The sequence below is a fragment of the Protobothrops mucrosquamatus genome, unplaced genomic scaffold, assembly GCF_001527695.2.
Source record: "Protobothrops mucrosquamatus isolate PMUCROS unplaced genomic scaffold, P.Mucros_1.0 scaffold_154, whole genome shotgun sequence".
NCBI lineage: Eukaryota > Metazoa > Chordata > Lepidosauria > Squamata > Viperidae > Protobothrops > Protobothrops mucrosquamatus.
The window spans coordinates 2,361,292-2,386,728 of NW_015386230.1; the positions used below are offsets into that span (position 1 = coordinate 2,361,292).

Below are 25,437 nucleotides of genomic sequence, written 5' to 3' on the forward strand. Positions count from 1 at the left end.
GGTGGAAGAATACATTTTGTTGGAGCTGCTAAAAAGCTACATTAGTGCAATAGGAGATATAGATTTAGGTTACAGTATGTTGGTCTAGGAAAATAATAAATGTTACCTAAATGAAGAATCAAGATCACGCAAAGTGTTAATACCACTTTATAATGCCTTGGTAAGACTACATTTGAAATACTGCATCCAGTTTTGGTTGCCACAATATAAAAAAAGATGTTGAGATTCTGGAAAGAGTGCAGAGAAGAGCAAAACCGGAAGCAATATTTCAAGTGCGGTCTTACCAAGGCATTATAGAGTGGTATTATCACTTCATGTGATCTTGATTCTATCCCTCTGTTAATGCAGCCTAGAACTGTGTTGGTTTTTTTTTTTTTTTTGGCAACTGGAGCACACTGCTGGCTCATATTTAAGTGATTGTCCACTAGGACTCCAAGATCCCTCTCATAGTTACTATTGAGTGAAGTACCACCTATACTGTACTTGTGCATTTTGTTTTTCTTGCCTAAATATAGAACCTTACATTTTTCACCGTTGAATTTCATTTTGTTAGATAGCGCCCAATGTTCAAGTCTATCTTGAGCCTATTTTCTGGCTGTTCCTGCCAGCTTGGTATCATCTGCAAATTTGATGAGTTCCCCTTCTATACCTTCATCTAAGTCGTTTATGAGGATATTGAAGAGTTCTGCGCCTAAAACAGAGCCTTGGAGTACCCCACTGCATACTCTCCTCCATGTAGATGCAGTTCCATTAAGGACTACACATTGAGTTTGGTTGGACAGCTAGTTACACATCCATCAGGGGTCATTACAAAATTATAAAAAAGATGTTGAAAAAGTGCAAAGAAGAGCAACTAAGATGATTAAGGGCCTGGAGACAAAAACATATGAAGAACAGTTGCAGGAATTGGGTATGGCCAGTCTAGAGAAAAGAAGGACGAGGAGATGACATGATAGCAGTATTCCAGGATTTGAGAGGCTGCCACAAAGAAGAGGAGGTCAACTCATTTTCTACAGCACCAGAAGGTAAGACAAGAAACAATGGATGGAAACTAATCAAGGAGAGAAGCAACCTGGAATTAAGGAGAAACTTCCTAACAGTGAGGACAATTAACCAGTGGAACTGCTTGCCTTCAAAAATTGTGGGTGCTTCATCACTGGAGGTTTTTAAGAAAAGACTGGACATGTCCACATGCATGCGCAACAGGGCTGCAGGTGCTAGCATGAGTGGGTGGGGGAATGCGCATCCATGTGTGTGTCCACCAGCCAGCCATTTCTGCAGCCTGCTGGCCAAGAGCCCATGGCCTGGTCCCGGGCCACAGCCCATAGGTTGGGGACACCTGCTCTATACTGGTTTTGTTTTGGCCTTCTCACTAATCCCCTGCAATCAATGGTTTCAATATGCTTTAAATTCAAGTAGTGTACAAGATATGAAATGGCTGCTCTGAGTGTTGGATCCTGATAGAGAATTTGTTGCTGAGGTTGCTGTGAGTTAGCCTGCGGAGGATATAAAATAATGCAGGCAACTATTGATGCTGGAAACTGAGGAGAGTAATTAATTGACAACTGCTGTTATTTCTATTTTTAAACTTCAGGGATGCATAGCATTAAACTAAATTTGCTTTGGCAGGAAACATCAAGCCAGTTCAGTTGCTCATATGCCTCTGTGATAAGGAATACAGATTGAATTGTTTGAGATTTATTAATACAATCATGTTTTACTTTTTATTTGGTATATCAACATGCACTGGAAAACAGTTTGCATGATGAAGAATGTAATCAGATTGTCTAAATTTGGCACTTAAATTCTCAGTCTAATTCACATTTTCCACCTAGAAGAGCTGATTTATATTATGAGAATGCCTGATCTTTACTGTATTGATGATGCCATTATCCTTATTATAAATTATCATCAAATGTATCTATTGTTAGGGATGGGGCATCAATTATATGATTTCAGCCACCATCTTGACTTTTGTGATTTCCACCCCTCCCACCTCGATGCTTTGGACCTGAAATTAAGTTTCTGATATATGACAAAGAACATGTGAAAGATTACATTCACTGTAATCTGGATCTCCTTCAACATTGCTGGAGGGAAGATGGTTTATTCTCTTATGTTGTTATTTCCTTTCTCAGTTAGGAAAAAAGGATAATGGTAACAATTTTGGGATGTAAAAGATTCTTTGGGAAACAAATATGACTGATCTACCTTTAATTTATAGTAGTATGAATGCTAATATCAAATGATGATATTATGAAGATGCCCTAGTCTATATCTTGAACACACCATCTTACTACGGAGACCCATAAACATGATACAGTAGCTGCGTTTTTAAAAAATACATCAATAAAATATGGATTTAAATGTGATCTAAGGAAACTTAGATATCAAAAAATTAAAGCAGAGTATTTTTTCTAATTCTATGAATTGGGAAAAAAAGGGAAAAATATGCTTGAAAAGAAAACTGCTAGGTAGGATGTTTATTAATCTGCAGATTTGATTGGTGGAACTGGAACTGGATAATGTGGAATATAGAATACAACTATAAATAGCATGCAATCCATCTTTGTTCTCTTAGAAGGGATGAATGAACAATGGCCCTGCAGAAATAGTTTGAGTCCAATGTCCAATATAGTGAAATATCAATTTAATGGGCCACTTGGAGGGAAGGAATGTCCATTAAACCTAAATGTCTGTCAAATCCAAATTCTTAATTTATGTAATTAATGCAGGATATTTTTGCAATTTTATAATTATATATATATATAATTTACATCCATTTTCATTAATTGACTTAGGATGCTCATCATTTCTCAGTTGAAATTATTGTTGAATCATCCATGGTTTATTTCTATGTGCTTCATCACTCAACCCACTACAGCACAAACAACACACATGATGAAAAGATAACACCGCCACACATCAAAAACATCTCAGAAACAACCAAAAGACTATTACAGCCACACAGCATTGCCGTAGCACACAAACCAACTAAAGCTCTCCAAAACATCTGAAATGGACCAAAGACCCAGCAATCCAAGAAGAAAACAAACCAAGCTAAATTCAAAAATCTATAGATTTTTTGGAAGCTTGGCATTCAGAAAATCAACCATCTACAGACACATATAAATAAACCATACTTACACACTATTCAAAAGAGACAATAAATATGCTAAGAAGGAAACAAAAAGACCAGAACACCATCCAGCAAGTAACACCCTGATAAACAGAACTTGTAAGAGGCAAGAATCAAACAGAAAACAATACCTTCATCAAGGAGAAAAACATACCCTGACAAAATTGGCAGGGCAGTTATGGTATACAAACAAGGAATAAACCCCCAAATTCACTTGTGCTGAAGTTGCTACCTAGTCAGTTAATGAAATGTCTTCAAGTAAACAACCAAGTTCAAAGAGCACTCTGAGCTGGGCAGAGGAGGATAATGTAAACTTGTGGGCAGAGTTTCTCTTCAAAGTGTTTGCCATTAAAAGCAAATAGCTATTAGCAGACAGGCAGAACGTATTCTTGAGTTTGTCTAGGTGAGAAGTTCTCAGCTTTTCCACAAAGCAGTTTTTCTTTCAATCCATCGTTGGAAGAAAATAGAAAGGAAAACTGTTGGAATTTTTCTGTCCAAAGCTCAAAAATACAAAACTAACAATACTTTAAAAACACAAAGAATATAACTGTGTACTATGTAGTCTTGCATGTTAGAAGGATTTCAGTGAGAAACTCCTTTTTTGAACCAATGAAGCCAAATTGCTAGATATAAAAAAGAGTTTAGCAAGGGAAAGCAGCTACCATAGAAAATTCAAAGTAGCCTAAATAAACTTGTTACAGAATGCCCTGCTATTCAGAATCTGCTCAGATTCCATTACAAAGAGGATGGTTGGAGAAAGACCACCTGGCTCAATTGCTTGGATGAGGATGGTCATCTAGGAAGGGCCTCATGCATTCAATGTAACAAAGGTCTTCATGCCCTTTTTAAAGGCCAAAGGAATGGGCAGAGATCTCACCTTGGGAGGTACAATGTTCCAAAGGGCAGGAGCCATGGCAGAAAAGGCTCTTCTGGATCTTGACATCTAAAATTCCTTGACTGATGGGGTCCACAGCATGGTCCTTCTGCTGGCATGGGTGGACCAGGCTAGCCCCATTGGGACAAGACACTTCCTCAGATAGCCTGGTTCCATGCCTTATTTGTCTGTTGCAACAAAACTAGCAAACAATTTTATAGTCATCATAACATATTGCAAGGAGTTATAATAAGAAAGAAGAGTAATGCTGCCCACTGTATATTAAATATACACATAAGCAAATACACAATGGTATAGATAAACCTTTACATTCTTTCTACCAAATTCATTAGATAGAGATGACCTTTAAAACGCTCCATGGCATCGGACCTGGTTACCTCCGAGACCGCCTTCTGCCACAGATTTCCTCCCATAGACTGGTACGCTCCCACAGAGTGGGTCTCCTCAGGGTGCCGTCGGCCAAACAATGTCGGCTGGCGACCCCCAGGGGGAGGGCCTTCTCTGTGGGTGCCCCCACCCTCTGGAACGAACTACCCCCCGNTAATAATAATAATAATAATATCATTACTGTTCATATTGTCTGGAGATGATAGGCTTTCCTCCATTACTGTACATCTGAGGATACCTGGGAGGTTAAGGCTGCTATGAATACAAAGGATGAAAGGAAAGCCATAGCCTCTAATGTATGTTCAGATCTCAGTTGAGATGTGGCCTTGCACTATTCACTATTCCTCAGCTCAGTCAATCACATAAAGTTACTGTGAGAAAAAAAGACTGAAAGACAAATCTGAAAAATGGAGCATGATTTTTTTTTTAAAAAAAAGGTCAGGGAAGAGCCCTTGAAAGACACTTTAAAAACAAACAGTTTTTGTAACACTTGATGAAAAGTTGCAAGCCAAACTTTTTCTCTCATGCAAAAGGAGTCTGGGTTCTCCAGTGCCTCTTTAAGCTTCCTTCCTTCCTGATTTTGAGGTGGGTGGACATCTTCATGTCAATCCCAGTTATGAGTCTGCAAAATGAAACCTGTCACTCACATGGCTGCTTTCTGAGTAGAAGCCAAGAAAGTAAATAGAAAAACCCTCAAGGCAGGCTGTCTCAACTAAATGAGGATCTGATGGAAAGGGTACAGAGCACCATCTGTGTTTTAGTAACAATGAACAAGTGGCCATCGTTGGAAAACAGCCCATTAAATCTGCTTGCAAATGGCTCCTTACTCCACCTTACGTGGCATCTAATACTTGGTAATTATCAGCTGGTTTAATAAGCATTAAAGCAGAAAGTTCCAATTGCTTCTAAGTAAGTTTAATTGCCGGCTCAAATTTAATTGTTGCTCAAAATAAATGCTAAGACCAAATTATTTGATCCTTCCTACCATTAATTGGCATCCAAAGATATTGTGTAACAATCCCAATGATTGACTAGAATTATGCTCATAAGAAAGGTGTTCATGTAGGGCTTTCAAGTCATGTCTTCTCTCTTCAGGAAATCATTTGCACATCAGCCCCTGAGCATGTACATGGCTACCCACACTCTCAGAGTACCTTTGGACACTTAATAGGATTAAGAGCAGGAGTCTTCAAACTTGGCCCTTTTATGACTTGTGGACTTCAACTCCCAGAATTCCTCAGCCAGGCATGCTGGCTGAGGAATTCTGGGAGTTGTCCACAAGTCATAAAAGGGCCAAGTGTGAAGATCCCTGATTAAGAGCATCACAATACATATGCAGTAATAAAATATAAAATAAACACTGTGTTGGGAACAAAACTAGCAAACCACTGCTATCTACCCCACTGCTATTTATAGTATATTTGTATGTCATGTTAGACCCAGAGGTGTTTTCAAGGTGTGGATAAAAAAGTCAAGATGGCAGCGATATAAATAACACATAATAAAGCAAGTGGAGCTTCTGTAGCATGTTGTGGCCACTATCATAACTTTTTAAACAACATCCTGTAAACATCTCTACTTCTGGGGGAAAGAAACAGGTTTTAATTGGCTAGCTGAATCAGGGCCAGCTGAATTTTACCCTCTTCCATTGGTCAGGCCCTGCAAGAAGTTATGATTTTTATACTTTATCAGAATACACTGCTCAGCTGATGGGACCAAGAGCATGCCAACCCTATTGGAGTTTGTAAGATGATCAGAAAGAATTGGAGACTGACAATTCCTCAGATATCCAGACCTGTGTCAGATAGGGACCATAACTGTCTTCCAGCTCCTTGAATTGCATCCAGATTCCACTGGTAATCAGTGCAGTTCTCATAGTAGCGGTTATGTGAGTATACTGAGGTATCCTCATAACAACTATTCATTCTGCAGTATGTACCAGCTGTCATTTCTGAATGGTCTTCAAGGGCAATTCCACATAGAACAAACTGCATTGATATAGTGGTTAAATGCACCATGCACCAAATCAGGAGATCATGAGTTCTAGTTCTAGCCAGTTAGGTGACTTTGGACCAGCTATTCTGTCTTAGCCCTAGGACAGAGGCAATGGCAAACTAATTCCAAAAATGTTGGCAAGAATGTTGGATTTGTCCCAGCCATTTCTAAGAGTCATGACTGATTTAAAGGTACCAATTTCTTATTTTCTTCCAAACAAGCCAGGAGTGACTGTAACGATAAATAGTTTCAGTTGGTGCATATGATAAATTTATCCAAAGGCTAGGTACAGCTGCTACCTGCTCTTCAAGCAAGAGTCCAAATGGACCCCTGAACTATATACCAAATATGTCTGGGGAAGCGCATGAGAAAAGCAGCATTGTGGCATTGCAAGCTCTACTCCTTTGCGACATTATGTGAGATCACAATACCTACAGAAGTGTAGGGCTTGAATCATGATGGTGCAACACTTTTGTTAGTCTGATGTCCTTTGCCTCAAGTAAACACCACTGCCTTTCATCTTAAAGCCTCTCCAATTTATGTCCCTGTGATGGAGGCTATAATCTCTTGTTAAATAAAAAGAATGTTCACCAATCTGCACAATTACATTATTCAGCCTTAGGCAGAAACATATTTATACTCTGGATTAAATTTAACTTGTTCATTGTGAGGTCCAATTTCATTTGGTTTCTATTTCAGGGTCACAAATTTTTACCTTTCACCTTCAATCAAATCCTAACCTACTTTATTATTAATCTCAAATCAGATATGAATCAGTGTATATTCATTCTCACAATGGTTTGAGCCATATAGTGTGTTCAAGGTAACAATTTAACTTTCCTAATAGCAAAGCCTGAGAAAAGAGAAGGTAATAGAGACTCATTTCTTGTATTTGTCACTTGTATTGCAAAGTACACAAAACCTTCAAGATTACTTATTCTTTTCTGGCAACCCTATTAAGGTTCATACTGTAATATATTTAGTTACTTTTTGGTTTTTTCTCGCTTCATCATGCAGCATGTATATGTTCACAACTATAACTCATATATTCACACACATAAGCATTACATTTTGGATTACCAACTGAGATTTGATTTCTGCCATGAAATACCCTACAAATCCAGACTGCTCTCTTCACAAGTGATTTGTGAATTGTAGCCAGTCTGAAAATATATTGATCCAGGAATTAAATATTGATCTCGACAAATTCACAATCAATTCTCATTAGTCAAGTTCTTTAAGGAAGAGATGTTCAAAGGCAAAAGAGCAAAAAGAAATTGAATCACATATTGGATAAAATCTATATCTTGATTGAGCAGCAAGATTAGCTAAAGCTGTCCTCAAAGGAGGGATGCCAAATTTAGCTTTGACCGGATTGATGCCATAGGAACAGCTTCCAGTTGGCACTCAGAATGTTTTATAACCATGAACTGAGGCAAATGTTAAACTTAGATTTCCAAGCCTGCAAGTCTTAAAGCTGAGCTAAATTGCAATTTTGAGTTTCATAAAACTAGCATTTTATTAGGGAAGGAAAGAACACTGTTTGTACACATTTGTATACATTTAGTGCCCTTAGTTATTATTTAATGTGAGAAACTGTCAACAGATTTTAAACCTTTATCAGAGACATCTATTAGGATTTGTTTAATCTCAGCTTTCTCCCAAGTGATGTGAAAAGATGCTTATCAGGGGAAGGCCCTCTCAGTGGCAACAACCCAAGGATGAAATGCCTTCCAAAGAGAAGTCATAAGTATCTGGACCTGTAACGGCCAAAATCAGATTTAATTAAAACTGGAGTTGCCCAGCTGAAATCAATTGGGCTTCATTAGCTTGGAAGCCTTTTTACTTTTTGCAACCTTATTTGTTTAAATTCATACTCCATTCTACTATTTAAATGAAGATAGCTAATTTATTTATTTTATTTGTCTCATGCCTTTATGAGAGAGTCAGGCCATGTCTGTGGAGGTCCCATTCCAAGTTACTAGATGAATGAGTGGCAGCCAAGGACAAAACCTTAAAGAGTGATGGGATTCATGCAAAGGAAAACACTTTGTCAAGCAGATTTGCTAGAGTTACGTGGCTTACATATTTTGTATCTCATTCAGAAGCCTTTGGGCAGCCAATACTTATGTAAAAACAGGTCCTTTCAGAATAGCCTTTTCAATGATCTACTACATCAACCAAATCAGTGGTTACATTCTGAACGTATGGTCTGAACATAAGGGCAGCCTTTCAGTTTTTTTAAAGATTATATTGTGAGGTTTCAGCATTGGAAAAAATTGTATGCTGGTACCTGAACCATAGACTACCTGTTCTCCTGGGGGACATCTTAGGACATGGGTGTCAAACTCGATCGCGTCACATGACATATCACGACGTATCGCAACAGTTTTTGCCTTTGCAGAGCCTGTGTGGGGTGGCCTGCAGTGTGACGCATCTGGCCTGTGGACCTCCAATTTGACACCCTGTCTTAAGGCAAAAGATTAGTAATGACTGGTTTAGAATTAATGGAACTTGGCAGTTATAGATTATAGATCAGTTATAGATCAGCTTCTAATTATGCCAAGAACTTGGTCATCTGAACAAATAATAATATCACTCACATAATGAGTACTAATTATCTTCCCTTAGAAAGGCAGAATCTTTTCCCAGTGTTTTTCAGCAGATGACAGAAACACATTTTACAGAGCTGTTTTTATTTATCAGTCCTTCCACATTCTTTCATGCTTGATGTCCTGTGCCTGGGACAAAAAAAGAGGGTTCAACTGCTATTTTGTGTACCTTTAAAATATTTTAAAATGACCCACTTCTCTTTTTTCATGCACACTATTGTAGACTATTTCTTTCAACCTTTCCTTGTATGTCATTTACACCAAATCCTTTGATCATATTCACAATTCATCTTGAAAGCATCCTGTTGTGGGAAGTCAGCCCCACCCCAGAGAAGGAAATATTAAAGAGGCAGAAAAGCATGCCCAGTTTTTCTTTATAGCCCCAAGTTTCCCTCCCCCAAGCAGAAACCAGCTCTGTAGAAATGCAGATGTAAATAATCCAGGAAGGTTGGAGGCCCCCAGCTAGAAGTTTAGGAAGACAAAGACACCTAAAATCTACATACCCCACCCAAACTCTAAGGCAGGACATAATAGGATTAACCCACAGATGCCAAAGGGCACAAGTCAGATTCAAGTCAAAGTTCATGCCACAGGAACAACTCCAAACAAAAGGCTCCAGAGGGTATAAAAACCCACTCCCTACATGTGCGCTCTCTCTTTTCTTCCAGAGCCATCTTTCTGTCTGGCTCTCCTCTTCAATAAACTGCAACCTTCTTTCTAAAGCAGTCACCATGTTGTTTATTCCTGGCTTGGATTGAACCATGATGAAGACTTTTCCTTCAACAATAGTTAATTCCTGTCCTGAGCATGTAATTTTATCATATCTGAATGGTGGGGTGAAGCTATTTTGGAGTTCATAAACCGAACTGCATAATAGAAATTGGTAGGCATCTCCAAGTACTGTAATATTGCTGAAAAGCTATAGTAAACAGAGGGCTCCTGTGAACATAGTTTCCTGGTTCATAATTTTGATTTATTCATCACTTGAGTTCATTACAAACATCAAGGGGAGCACTGCTCACCATCAGAGCCCAAGATGTTTGGTCTGATGTAGTATAAGTAGCACATGTTTTGTATATAGCTTAACCATTGAATACACAGTAACATCCTGTCAGAACATCTTTTAATGAGAAAAAAAATCAAAACATTTTCACTGGTGCCTTTTATTAAGTAATGCAAAATACAGTACTAGTTGTGACACTCCATGCAGTTGAGACGATATAAATGCAAGCTTACAGAAAAATAAGTGACCAAAGAACCCCTCAATTAATTTTGAGGTAGTGTACAGTGTGGGGAAGTTGAAACACAATGGGACAGACAAACCAAAATATCTGTAACACTTTGTGCATTCATTTCCCCCCAGTTTTTTTCTCCTAAATACATATGTATTAAATAACTTTGTGGTTTGTTTTGATTCCATTTCATTGAAAAATAGATTTCTTTATAATATCGCATTCTTGTATATCTTGCACTGCACACAATCTACATTTTAAAATCTTATAGGGTCTGATTTGTCCTTGCAAAAGTTCTTCCCTCCTTTTTCTCTCTTGCCCCCTCTTTCTCATTTAACCCTTTTCCTCCAAGAGTTTAGGCACATGTGGCCTCATGCACAAAAAATAAATAAGAAACTTACTTGAAGGGGACAAAAAATGTCACTCAAAGTGCTTGAGAATACTAAGGATAATCTAATAAATACCGTTTTGTTTATAAAAATATATTAGGTTATAAAAGTGGGCAAAGGGTTAGTATCCAAGATGGAAAAGTCATTACTGTATGTGAAAACTGTCTTGTAATATTTGTAATATTACAAATATTACAAGTGTCTTGTAATGTTTTTCTTTTCTTTTATCAGGTTCTTTTTCCTGCTTAAAACAGTACCACGGTGACTGTATATATTCTCTCTCTCTCTCTCTCTCTCTCTGTCAAATGTCATCATAGTTGTTCTATCTCATTCTATCTATCTATCTCCTTATTGCAGCTTTGGAAGATGTTTCAGTTAAGGAGGGTTCCATACAATTGTGCTTTTGTGAGGCTGTCCTTTCGACTTAAGCCTGTACTTCCAGTCCGTTGAAAATGCTGTTGCTTGCTATGGAGGCTTGAATGGCTTCCTTGCTCGATGGAAGACTGATGGATGTCTGAAGCCTCCATAGAACTATGGTTGAGGGACTCAGCTGAACTGTTTGGACTAACGTCGACATATTCTCTTTTCAACACAGGACTTCCATCAATGCTTTTGCTACTGCATACCTGGACTGTGATTCTTTCACTTTTTTTGTCCCTTAGTTCTTTTGTTTTATAAGAGGGCAATTTGTCCTGCTTACAACTGGTACTTATGTCAATATTCAGACCACTGTCTGTCCTCAGGAAGCAAGAGTCCACAAGTCTACTTTGACAAATATCATCTCCCTCTGAGAAGCTATCACCTTTGTAACTAGCATAAATGGGACTTGATCGACTGTCTCCTTTCTTGATAGGACTTCTGTAATACTGCTCTGAAAAGCTGCAGGGAGAAAGCCTGCCACTGTTCCTGTAGGAATATGCACCAATATCTTCCACACTAAGCTGTCTCCACTGTCCAGGTAGGTCTTCTTCTGACAAATGAGAATTCCTGCTTTCACTGCGCATCTTCTGTGATGCTAAAGCTTGTTGAGTTGTTATGGCCGAGAAATGATAAGGCTCGCTTGCATAAGGTGACATAGTCCTAGTGAAAGTAGGGGAGTTCTCATTCTCATCTGCCAGCTCCATGTGCTGAATAGATTTAGCCTTGGCAAACCTTGGGCTCCCCTGCTCATAACCTGAAGAGGGCTTTCTTTCAAACATCTCATCGCGGCTGCTCAGGTAAATGGCTTGCTGGGAGGCTGTCAAAGTGCTACCTTGGGCATTCTCCTTCTCCTCAGATGTTACACTAAAGCTGGAGTAGGAACTAGAAGTAGGTAGCGAGGTAACATATTCTGGAAAAGCTTCATGAGAGAAGCTAGAATGGAAGCCATCTTCTTCAACTGTGCTGTCAGTGGAATTCTGGGACCTCAAGAACCCAACACCCTTTACTTGCATGTCTACACTCTGCCTTCTCTCCCGTCTTCTTTCCTCAGGGCAGTAAAGAGCTGTATCACTGCAGTAAATGTCGGATTTGTACTGAGGTCTTTGGCCAAGTTTTCCAAGAGATTCCTGGAAGGCAAGATCTCTGCTTGATGGGCTTGACATGTGGGGAGAAAGATTGTTTGGGTCAGGTTTTTCCAGGACTTTTGCAATGACACAAGTTGGTATGTTATCAGCAAATGATGTATGACACAGAGGTACCGAGAGGCTGCATCCATGCTTTTCTAGATGGAGGCTGACACGTTCCTGAAATTCAGCTGGCAGCTGTAATAAATGTAAGGAAGGAGAAGAAAAATATATAAAAGGGTTGTCAATAGTAAAGCTTATGATCTAGAAATCCCAGTTAAAGTGAAAGAAAACAATAATAAATAAAAAGGCTCCTATCACGAATGAATTATTAACTCAGATGTTCAAACATGGCAGATTGCCCTGGCTGACTAAAGGAGTTAGCTGTTTTTTATGTGTGCATGTTATATGCTATCCTGCCTCATAGAGGGAAGATGTTTAACATTCAAATGCTTAAATATATTAATATCTTCCCCTTTGTCCTTTTTTGATTGATATCAATGCATTAATATACCATATACACCAATTACTGTTAAATAAGGAAGACACATTTGCAAATTAACGATCAATATTAATCTTGAGGATTGCAGGTTGTATTTCCACTTATTTCCACTGCCAAAATAAGCTTCTGGTTCCCATGTCATAAAGTTATTTCTCAATGACATGATTGTGAGCAATAATTTCAAGCTAGGTTAAAGTGGCCACTTAAGGGGAAAAACAGTACTGCTTATTCTACTGGCAGAAGCAATTGAACCTTTTTTATTTTAATACCCAAGTAGCAGACAAGTTCTGGACACACAGGAAAGATTGTGTGGCATGGACAGTACTGTCCTCCATTTGAAACTTAAAAGAAACAGTAAGGAGGCTACCACAGCAAACTGAAGTGTCCCTTTCAATTTGCCTAACAAGAAGCCCTAAATGTTGGACTCTGTAATGGCTCCGAGTATAAAGTCCAAATGGCAAGAATAAGTCTTTGGTACAGCTGTACTACAATAAGGCCAAATGTAGCTTTCAGGAAAAAGCCTTCATTCCAGAACAACAATAAATCAACAGGGCAGAGTTCTACGATAGCTAGATCTTCTTGTAAAGAAGCTTTTTTGCAAATGTGATGTGCTAATGGAGTTGAGTTCATTTTGATAATGAGTCACTGTCAACACAAAGGCAAGTTACAGCACTCAGCAAAGAAAGCAAATTAAAATATTTTGATATGGCCAACTTTTTTTTACTCAATGTCCCTGATCTCTCCCCAAAGCCCAATCTTATGGTATATGAACATCTGCAGCATAGCACCATGCACTTCATATGGACTGCAACCATATCCTTCATAGGCTATGAAGCCATGAAAGCAGCTGTTCTCATTTTCTCAGCTGTAATGAAGAAAAAGATGGTGACAAAACATGCAACTTGAAAGCTAACTTAGGGCCCAGAAGTCCAAAGACTCCCATATTCATTTTTTTTTTGAGTCCACAAAACTAAGTCTGCAATCTTACAAATGGTTTTGCTTGGAAAAAAACACTTCAGATCCCAGTGAGACTTCCAGCCTGGCAGACATAAAATAGTGCTATAATCCCGTGATTTGGGATTGTTTTCAGTATTAATTTGTGAAGGAGATATAACCGGGTGATTATGTTAACAGTTAAACAGCAAATAATATTGACTTGGGATGCACAACTTTATTGATGCAATTTTATTTCAACCTGATTAGATTCCAAAACTGTACTAGATCTCATTGGTGATGCCTGACTTCAGCAGAGTGGGGAAAAGTAAAATCTCCCTTGAGCAAGTTTAATTCCTAGCAACTTCATGAATAGGTAGATATGGTTTCCTTGGCAACGATATAGATGTTTTTTTCCTCTTAGGATACTTTTTTCCAATTCCCAATTTAGCTCATAGCTTTGAGATTTCCTTGTGGTGTCCTATCCAGACAAACAACTCTAACTTTTTTTTTATCAGCCAAGATGTATATTTTTGTACCCCTCCCTCCTCTTATGTTTGTGGAAGATATGGGTACTCCTTGAGTTAGACCATAATTGAATCCACAATTACAGCTGTAGGCTGTGATGGTCATACAGCAGGTTACCACATGACTGGATCCAATTATATGACTTTTGGGGGGGCAGTTGTTAAGCAAACATGGTGGTCATAAAGTGAATGCCGCAATCATTAAATGCAAATGTTGCTATTGTTAGGTGAACCTATTGCTTGCTATGGGGTAGCTTTTGCCAGAAACCAGAAGTAAAAACTAGGGTCACGGAATCTCAAGGGGCTGCAAACATTGTAAAGCCAGGTGTTGTAGTCCTGTAGAAATGTAGTCATGTCACTGCAGGAGGGAGATGTCAGAACTTTGAAACTGGGTTGAAAGACCCTTTTGGGGGGTCCATTGTAAGTCTGATTGATTGCTAAGTGACCAGTCATAAGTTGAGGACTACTTGTATCAGTGCAAAACAATGCATTAAATTGTAGATTTTGAGGAATTTTAGGATTATTAAAGAGTGAAAGAGTTGCAATAAGACACAAAACTTAAATTTAAGGTATTTATTTAGCAATTTTAAACTTCCCCTCCTATCCCAAAAGGTTGAAAATATTTATCTTGTCTAATTAGAAGGTGTTTTGGGTGCCAGAAAAGGGCACATGGTCATCATATGTGGACCGTGACCAAATGTCTGTTCTAGAAGCTCTACAAAAATTGATAGCTATGCATATACATGGTTTCTTTTCTTTTAATACACAACCTGGCATAGTTATTAGCTGTGGGGTTCTTGGTGATCTCTGAGCTTGGTTATTTTCTTGCAGATGTTTTATTACCAAACTAGGCAACACCATCAGTTAACAGTTATTAACACAATCCACAGGACTGTTATTACAATCCTTTAACTAAAATGGAAAACATAAAAAAGCAGTGTTGTTTTATGTAAGTTCCATGTGGAAGTTTAGTAGCAACCATCCTATTGATATATTAAGAAAAGGAAGGGCTTCCTCTTATTAAAAATATCTTATTTGTGACTTAATATGTATTTATAGTCATTCACATCTTTTTTAAGTTTCTTGCTATCTATACTCAGAGATAGCACAGTGAGAAAATAAGAGCCTTCATCAATCTTACATCAAAGGAAGTCAATTTCCCAGTACGAGGTAACTTCAAACACTTAACACTTACAGTAACACATGCTCTTACAGTATTTGCTATTTTCTAGATTCTTATATTAAAATAATTTAGGGGCTGAGGCTGGTAGTATAATGGAGGGAGTAAAGCTCTTCCATTTATTCAGAGTGGGAAAATCAGGATTATCAATGAATTTACTTTGGTAAATGAATAAGATGAAGTTAAAGCTTCAACATTTATTCATGTTTGCAGAGTAAAAGTCAGAGACTGAGGAAAAGATTGAACTAGACACTGGGTTCTTCTTTATTTTTATAGTGTTACTGTGTCAGTAACATCTGACACACTTCTTTGCAATATTGTTAGCTCTCCATTAGCTGAAGAAGTTTTAGTGAAACTAAATACGTTTATGACTTCTGATAAAGTGGACAGGTCTTTCGAAGTGTGAGCTTGGCTGATTGTTTATTAAATACAGGGCTCTGCTGTGTGGTTACTTAGGACAATACGGTCCATGCAATGGTAATCGCTTCTTTGAAAAAAGAGGTGGTCCCTTTGGCTCATAAGGAGGGGGTGCCTTATGTGTGCCATACCCCTTCTCCCCATTTTAGGAAAGGCTATTGAAAAAGTGGTTGGGCAATAGCTGTGGAAGATCTTGAAGGCAACAAATTATCTGGATTTATTCCAGTCAGGTTTTAGGATGGGATACCGTACTGAGACACTATAGGTTGGACTTCTTTATGAACTTTGACAGAGCAGGGTTGGGGTGGTCCATCTATTATTGTATTCCATGATCTCTCAGCAGCTATCCTTCTGGGCTTGTTGCAGGGACTAGGAGTGTTAGGGTGGCTCTCTTCCTTTCTCTGTGGCCAGTTTCAGTTAGTCTTAATGGAAGGGGAAGAGGTTCAGTCTGTTACTCCTCATTTGTAGGATGCTGAAAGGCTCAAAACTTTCCCACTCCTAGTCAACATTTACATGAAACCAATGTATGTCTTGTCCCTGGACCATCCAAGTGTTGCTTTGTTGAAGACTTTGCAGATCTGGATGGGAAGGAAGAGTCTTAGGCCTGATTCTGACAAAACTAAGTGACTGGATATTCAGCCCCTGGTCCTGGGGAACTTCCCTCTCTCATCTTTGGTGGGGCAGCATACCGCCATTTGAGAATGGTACATAATCTAGTATATTCACAATATACATCTAGTGCATTGGTTGCACTTGCTCCTCAATCCAAAGGCCATTCAGATGATCACTCATGTCCTAGTCACCTTATGATTGCAGTATTATAATGCATTCAGCATGACATTGCCCTTGAAAACCACTTAGAAGCTACAACTGTTCCAAATGGCTCAGTGAAGACAATAATGAGCATTGCTTCATGAGATGCATTGGTTGCCAGTTGAGTTTTGGATACAATTGAAGCTATTGGTTACCTGGTTATCTGCCAATTGCCACTTGTTTCTGCCTGTCTTGTAAAATATGGCAGAATGGATCTGTTTCATGTTTCCTCCATTAAATAATGTCATACAGTGTTGTCCTCTGGAATAGCATTCTCCCCAAGATCTGTACACACTGATGAATTTCTTTAAGGTATTGAAAAACTGGCTATTTTCTCTGACTTTAGAACAAGATGTATAATTATGTATAATGCCCAAGGTAATCTGCAGTTGGGCATTCTTTAAACTGATGCAAATGAATGAATAAATAAATAAATTCTATGGCTTTTGAACTAAACATGAAATAAACACGGCTGAGTCCAATACTACGAATGCATAGAATTTTTATCATATCATGAAGGTTAATGGTAAGGTTTTTATTCATTATTTATTACTTCTTTGTTTTTCTTTTCAAAGTTTAATTAGAATTTTTTAAACTGAGATTTAGATTTAAAATTAGCATACTGTGCAAATGTAATTGCTAGGTCTTTAACTGACCTGGTTAAGTAGGTTAGGCAAGCACAGCAATGAGATGTCTGCAGGACCCTCAAAAGGCATCCTGGTTGCTCCATAGCAAAATAAAAGAAAACAAAACAAAACACTGAAATCCCATGAGGTTGAAAGATCTTGCACAAGAATGCCAAAATCAGAATTATATCTAAATATATGCATAGGCATATGACAATGCCTATCCAGATACACACATACACACGTGCTCAGGTATTTCATATGATACTTTGACAGGTTCCCAATTCAATGACACACACAGTTGTCTTTGAACTATACTGAACAGATGCTTTCCACATATGGCAGAGCTCCAGCTTCCAGAATCCAAAATTGCCATAATTATTTAGACGGGTGCAGTTGGGCAAAGCTAGATTTTAGATAAATCTAGGAAAGTACTTCATGTCTCCCAAAGTTGTGAATTAGATACTTTTGGGAGGCTCACAAGAGTGGTTAAATGGATATGCAAAATACAGTATGTTATTGAGTAGAATGTCCTTAAATATTTTGTTGCTGCAGGCAAAATACTGACTTTCTCACCATTTACACTGTTACAGCTTGGCAGTTGAGTCTGGGATAGCTTTCACTCTAGTAATACTCAGGATATCCTTTTCTGCAGAGTTTGTGGTAAGAAAAAAACCCATTTAACCCTATAAACTATTAAGAGGGGGGGTGCAGCTGAATGATTGGATTGGTTTTATGATTTTAAGCAGCCTAGAATCCATGGAAGTTTGTTTATGGCAATATAAGTAGATCAAAATAATATACAAGAGACATGAAGCTTCTTGAATCTTCTTCATTCTTGCATCTTGGCCTTGCAGCTATTGGGCTCAGATATGGTTTCATTAATATCCACCCATCCTTATTATTTTGTCACCCAGTTGTTTCAATTTAGGATCCTACCCAAACTCTCTTCTCCATTTCAATAAGTGAATGCTACCTTATATCTTAGTAACCTTTTTATGATAGTTAGTGAACATGGACTTGCCCTTGGGTTCCTTGGTTACTTCTCCCTCTATTTCTTGCCTAGGCACTGCATCAGAGCATCCATCCTGCTGTCTCCATCTCACAGTTCTTGCAAAGAAGAATTAGGTCTTGATAACAAGCACATTGATGAGTTTTACTGATATATTTATTTATGTTACCTCAGAAAGCTTATGCGCCCTGTCGTAATTCTTGCTACACTGGAGCAGCTGAGCAGCTAAATTGCAATCCTTTCTATAGAGCTCCTGAAAAATAACATAAAATGACATTTAAAATTCTGAGTTCTACAACAACATCCAAAAAGCTGCCATGAGAGATCTGAGAAAGAACAGAATAAATTTAGTTTCATCTCAATGATGTGATAACAAAAGGTTTATTGTATTGGAATCCAGACTCCAAATGCTTTCATTTGAGTCTAGAAGGTTGTATTAGACAATGTCCGTGCTCTCTAATGTCTCATTTTTAAGGGATTAGCAGTCTCCGTGAATTTATTGTCATCATCCCAAGTAATAAACAGAAGTCAGAAGTAACTCATTGACCAAGGCTATCATGGCTATATTACATATAGTAATGCAATGCAATAAAAACACAATTGAATGTCAATGTAAGCTTGTTATAATCCAGCAACTTCAATTTTCATAATGAGTATAAGAAACAAGTTTCTGCAAATCCAATTTTATTCTTTTTTTTTAAAGATTAGGATTTTTTTCTGTCTCTATAAATGCTTACCATATTTCAAAAAAAAATGAAAGAAACACTGATTAAAGGCAACTTGGATACATGATTACATCACAGAAAATACGGGCAATCTTTAATTCAAAGGTGGTTTTTTTCTGTTTACTTATGGTGCTCATAAAACTGAATGGCAATGATCTGGAAAGATGTGGGAATACATAATATTGACTCCCAGGGGTATAGGAAGTATACTTCTTCCCTGCTCAGCCTTTTAATCTTACATTTAATGTCTATTTAGCTCATATAGCTACTAAACCTTCTACCTTTAATTTCACCAAGATTAAGAAAACCACCCAAAGACATCTGAAGCGCTAATTCAATTGAGTGGCACACTCCAAATATTGAATCCAAATCTTAAAAAATGTCTTATGCACTGTTTGTATAAAGATTATCATGCTTGAAGATCCATTCACTCACATGAATTCTTAGTCAGGACTATTCAAGAGCAGGCAATTACCTGTGTGGCCAGCTCATTTATAGAAACAGGAATAAAAATATTTTGAAACACTCTAATTTTGACCAATCTGGAATTAAATGAATATATGCCATGTGAAAGTAGTTGGATTATGTTTTGAGACTATAAGGAAAAATCATTTTACACTGACCAAGACTAATAGCTACATAGGTTAGTGGCTGGTAGATTATCTGGTATAGGATAACTACTTCAACCATGATAGATTCAGCCATTGTTTCTCAGAATTGGCAGGTATATTTATTAGAGTAATTATCATTCATTTCAATCCTGAAGAAAATGAGAATTTTTATTTTGGCAATTTGGTGAAACGGGTGATAATAGCAACCCAGTAGCTTAATTACAACATATTTTCAATTTAATCTGCCCAGCTATTGATCTATTCAAATGCCATTTGTATGGTGGTTTTTCATATGAAAACTGATCTGGCTTAAAAATAACCATGCACATGCAAAGAACACATTTACATTTTTTCTTCCTTTAGATACAGTCTAAAATGTCAGTATTTACTTAGAAGATCTCAGTTTGGTCCAAGAATGCGGTTACTTGGAGGAGCCTAAATTAAATTAAGGAAATACACAAAAGGAACATTTCTGCAGGGAGTTGGAGTGAATGGCTGAAAAGGCTCCTTCCAATTCTAAGACTTCCAGATCCTTTCATCTATAGTTACTAATGGCTCCTGATTTTTTTTCTGAAAAGTCAGTAACTCTCCTGAGCAACATGGGAACCCAGGTCCAGAAGAAGAAATGGACAAAAACACTCTCTCCTGTAAATGCAGGAATGTATCGACATCCCAGCTTGATTTTGAGCAAATCTCCCTCTTTCTAGCAGTTCTGCCAGTTTCTCCTGCGTGGTTAAGTGGAGTCTGCAAGTCTCTTAAGCAGGTTCTTTAGGAGTTCAGGTGATTGTAGAGAGAAGTTGGTATGAATAACTTTTCTTTTGTGAATTTTCTGATAACACATATTATGCGTTTAATGTAGAGCAAACCACTTCCAGTTCAATTAGTTTTACTGAGCAGATATGTATATTTGTGCTGTTCAAATGATCTTACTTAATGTGCACAAAGCATGACAAACAAAAATACAAAGAAGTCTTGAGCCAAGTTTGAAACAAAAGCCATTTTTCTATGTTGCCCTCAAAGTACAGATTGATGCTGTTTGCTTTAATCAGCATAAGTTCCTAGAATCTTTCCATTCAAAGCAATTCTAAACATTTGGTTTTGCTCTGAAAATATTGTTTATTATTATCACCAAAATGCTGGGTTGATTTACACATAAAATGGAGTTAACGGTATTTCCATGAAAATGAAATATGCAGTTTCACCTGATTTTTTGGATAAAATTCATACCTTGTAGACTGATTTGTATAAGATATAAAGAACATTCTGTCTATCATTTAAACATCATCTCTTTGTTTGTCCTGTATAGCTACAGATACAGATACAATAACTGTAATATGAATTCCTGACATGATGACACTGGTGTAGATGTCCCAGTTGAGTAAATACCACCAGCACCAAAACCAATTATTGGGTAGAAGACACATATGAATCCTTTTCTCTGAAGCATATTGTTTCAATTCTGATAGAGCTAGAACAATTATAGGAAGGCAGATTTTGGCAGAATGTAAGCAAAAATCTTCTAAAGAACATTTTGATGATGGAACCAATTATATAAATGGTAGAAGCTCTTTTGCTGGACAACCATATAATGAAAATGGTTTCATCTGAATTTCTCCAATCAATAGAAGGTTGGTCACAATCATGTAAATTACTCCTCATTCCAGTTAATTGGAATGCAACAAAATAACTTTCATGCTTTAAGTTTTGTTCTTGGTAAGGCTGAACACCATCAGACATAACAGATAGCTTGATGATATTCCTCCAATCATAATTGCCATGATACCTCTGTAGCCAAAAAGGCTTGTCAGGTTTGGTTGGGTGCCAACTATGTCTTTTTCTTGATAGAAAAAGTAACATTTGGAATAGTAGACCAGCATATAGCATATAATTGGAATTTAATGAAGGTGTCTGTAATTGCTGGCTCCATTTGAGACTGAGGCCATTTTCCCATTTGTTAGAAAAAAATAAGCAACATGTTTTGCCAAACCTTTAACAAGTGAAATAACTGTTCTGTACATAAGTGGGGTACAAGTAGTCCTTATTTAGTAACCACAATTGGGACCAACAACTTAGTCATTAAGCTAAGCAATTTCTCAGTGAATCTATAATTGTACAATTTTACTTCAGCTTTCCTTTGCTTTATAGACCGAGACTTTACATCCAATGCAAGAATTGGATGTAAAGTTACTTTTTATCATGTTGTAATTGCAAACTGTTGCTAAATGGAGTAGTCCCTAAACAAGGACTACTTGTGAGTTAATAGCTGAAGATAACAAAAGAATACCAAAATTACTTGTAACATTATATTTCTATTCTATGCCATAATTTTTACCTTTACCTTTCTATATATTATAGTAGAGAAAATACTTACATTATCTTCTGATAATTTATCAATTGTCACCTTGGCTTCTATCAAATGGTTATTGAGGGCTATTATTTCGTGGCTTAACGCTCTTTTTTCTTCTTCATAGTGTTGACCCTGGATACAAAACAGTTCAATCAACATTTTCCTCTTCTAAAACGAGCTACTGAGCTGCTGTTTCCCCAGACAAAGAATAATTGTATGAAAGGTCTTTTCTCTAATATTTCTCTTTTTCTGTTACATTTCTTCCTAAGAATCCTATAATAAGAGACTTGAAAGCTAACATTTCAAAACATTCAACTTTCATATAAATTGATTTCAATTATTGTTTTTGGGTGCCAGTGTCAGGCATGTACAACTGGACTGTAATATTTATATAGGACTTTCAGAAATATATTATGCTTTTCCTTATTGTATGACCCTATCATGCTTAAGCCTATAATGAGATAGCATGTTTATATTCTTATAGTCAATGTTTTCAAGACAGAGATATAATTTAAGGATAATTGCTTATGTTTGCTTTTATAGATCCATCACAATTATGTAATACGTTTTCCACACTTGACCTAAATATCTGGTCCAGAAGTCTCCCAATCCTCTAGAGCAGATTTTGAAAAAAATATAAAGGAATTGTAGGGTGGAAGAAAGTTGGAAGAAATCCTAGCAGAGGAATGGAAGTTTGCAGCATAATGAAGATTTTCCCCTCCTTCCTCAAAAACCTCTGACGTGTCATATTTTGGCCAATTCTTCTGTGTCCTGAGCTGTTTCCTTATTTCTAAGGTTTGAATTTTGCCATTTAGGGCAGTGTCTTTCCAGAAGTGTTTATATCTGAAGAATACCAAATAGTCTCTCAACAATCATTTAAAGCCCACAGTTCTTGAACTCTGCACTGCAGTCTCCAGGGCTCCATGGGATATTTTTAGTTTTTGAGAAAAGCACAGCAATAGTTCACGGTTTTAGCCCACAGGTGCTGTGAAACAATTACTGATATGCTAAGGGTGTCAGGATCGGAAAAAGTTTGAGAACCTCTGATTCAAAACTTTCTTTTTTAAAAAAAATCCTATAAAATTCAAACAGCAGTAAGTAGTGTAATATTTCGATATACCTCCCTTGGTGCCAGACTCACTTGGCTAATCATCTAAAAAATAAATGGGAAGCAAGCATGCTGCAAAAGAACATCATCTTTATTGAGAAAAGATGCCCTGAACTATAGTTATAAACCTCAGAAAGTCAAAATGGTCACTAGCTGCAGCCTAGTTGTTTTGTGATTATACTCCCCCACCCCACCCAGAACCAAAGCAGGATACGCAGGAGAATCTTGGGGAACTAGAAGGGCTAGTGGGGAGTATCTTTACTTGCTTACTGTCTTGTAAACACAGCTCTCTTGTGATTGACATTATGCACTATGGTACTCATTACATGAAGAGACAAACTTCCTTGACAACTATTTTGTGAGATACTTTATAATCTGTCTTTAACATTCCAAATATACTCATAGGCCTATATTAAATTAAAACATTGCAAGACATCATGTATCAAAACTCACTGAAATGACTTCTATAAGCATGAGGCACAAAGATTTTTTTGCCTCACTTCGGTCAGTTGATGGGGGGACCTAGAGCTAGCCTTATTTTCTTTAAATTCAAGTCAATGCACAATTATTTGCTGGCAGAAGAACTTCTTCAATGGGGACATCTGCACTATTTCATTTGCCAATCAATTGGGGTAGTGGCTCAAGGCAATTTTTCTTTCAGTACAGCTGGAGAAACAGATGGGAGCGCCAGACGCATCCTGAGGGTTCTGACAAAAGTGTCCACAAATTGCATCAAGACAAAATACTCATACAATAATTTTTGTATTTATTTTTCAATTTTTAAAGTGTACCTAGGGATACCACTCAATGCAACCTGAATATTGCAAATGTGTATCATAACATTGCAAATAAGAGTGTTTGGGTGGTTTGCTGTGCTCCAGGGTGTTTTATTTTACCTTTTACCTGCTTTTCCAACTAGGTTTACAGGCGCTTAAAGCTGTAAACTAAGCCAGGAGTAAATGATGCATGTCTACTGGCAAATCATGAGATGTCACAATTGCAATCAATTAATAATAAATTATGCTTTCAAATTATGCTTTATTCATAGAACAGCCGTCCCTATTTCTACATTAAATTAAGTCTAAAGCAACCAACCACTTATGGGAACCCAGTGTCTTCTTTCCAAAATCATCATCATCATCATCATCATCATCATCATCATCATCATCATCATCATCATCATCATCACATCATCGTCATCTCCCCCATAATACTATTGCTATTATTATTTCCTCTCCTTTTATGTATGAATGAGATTTCTGCAGCCTTTTATTTCCCTTTGGAAAGAAAGGAGGGAAGATACGAAGAAACAACACTACACACATTCCTTTTAACAACTTCCTTCTCTGCAGAAAAGGGTTCCCCAAACTTACACTTATTTTCACTTCCTTTTTATTGCAAGACAGCAACACACTTCTCCACTGCATTGTATCCCTAGGAACAAGATTGTCCACTTTCATGAAGCTCCATGACAAAACATGGAATTGGATCTTCTCTGATATGCTAAGCACTGTCCCACATTTGCTCTCTATTACATGAGATAGCACAGGAAGTTCCAAAGTCCTGTTTCTAGCTGGCAATTTCTTATTTATATTATTGACGAGATAACATATTTTATACTGTCTCTTAATGCAAAATCCTTACAGCATTTTATAAAATCCTAAAAACATTTCAGCATAACAACCAAGCAAAAATAAAGGAAAACACCAGAAGAAAAGTTTGAGGAAAAAACAAAGTAAAAGACAATCTTTTAAAAGAAAACTGTTATGGGGAAGTAATAGAGGGACAAGATACATCCAGCATCATTACTTTTATTCCTTCTAATGAATTTAGGTGTTCATGGTCCCTTATCTCCCACTTTATTGTATCTTGAAAGAAGAGAAAGGTGCTGCTTTTTGAAGAGAGTGGAGGAGAAAACCACATGTTTACAGTAATGCTGTAATATTTTTTTTCATTCTATGCCCCTTGTTTTTTAGAAAGATTTCTTGGTTTGAGAAAATATTTGTATGCTACTCCTTATTTTGATGTTTATCGTCACTGAGTAGGAAGAGTTTGTTTGTATGTATGGAACACGGGGCAGAGGGAAAATGAGATTATAGAAATCAAAATGTGACATACTGCTTATATGAAGCAACACATAAGTGACTTCCAGATTTTATTTTTGGGTGGATCGAAAATTATGCACCCCCAAATTTAACTAATGGCAAAGAAAGGATGAGAAACAACGGTTGGAAACTGATCAAAGAGAGAAACAACTTGGAATTAAGGAGAAACTTTCTGACAATGAGGACAATCAACCGGTGGAACAGCTTACCCCGAGAAATCGTGGGCACTCCATCACTGGAGATTTTAAAGAAGAGTCTAGATGTTCACTATCTGAGACGGTATAGGTTCTCCTGCCTGAGCAAGGGGCTGGACTAGAAGATCTCCAAGGTCCCTTCCA

At 37.4% G+C, this 25,437-nt stretch overlaps 1 protein-coding gene across 1 annotated transcript; it reads right to left on the bottom strand.

Annotated features, from left to right (window-relative positions):
• Positions 1-11,020: 11,020 nt before the first annotated feature.
• BEGAIN (brain enriched guanylate kinase associated) lies at positions 11,021-22,045 on the bottom strand. The gene is made up of 3 exons (XM_029284924.1): positions 21,911-22,045; positions 18,373-18,456; positions 11,021-12,391 (listed from the first exon to the last, which is right to left on the bottom strand). Exons 1-3 carry the CDS (start codon positions 22,043-22,045, stop codon positions 11,021-11,023), a joined length of 1,590 nt encoding a protein of 529 aa, XP_029140757.1.
• Positions 22,046-25,437: the final 3,392 nt, after the last annotated feature.

Excerpts from the sequence above, each read along its gene's own strand:
- BEGAIN (XM_029284924.1), bottom strand. The coding sequence starts at position 22,045 with ATGTTGATTGAACTGTTTTGTATCCAGGGTCAACACTATGAAGAAGAA. Across the intron at positions 18,457-21,910 it reads ATAAATTATCAGAAGATAAT|GAGCTCTATAGAAAGGATTG; the intron begins GTAAGTATTTTC and ends GTTATTTTTCAG. Across the intron at positions 12,392-18,372 it reads GGGCGCATAAGCTTTCTGAG|CTGCCAGCTGAATTTCAGGA; the intron begins GTAACATAAATA and ends CATTTATTACAG.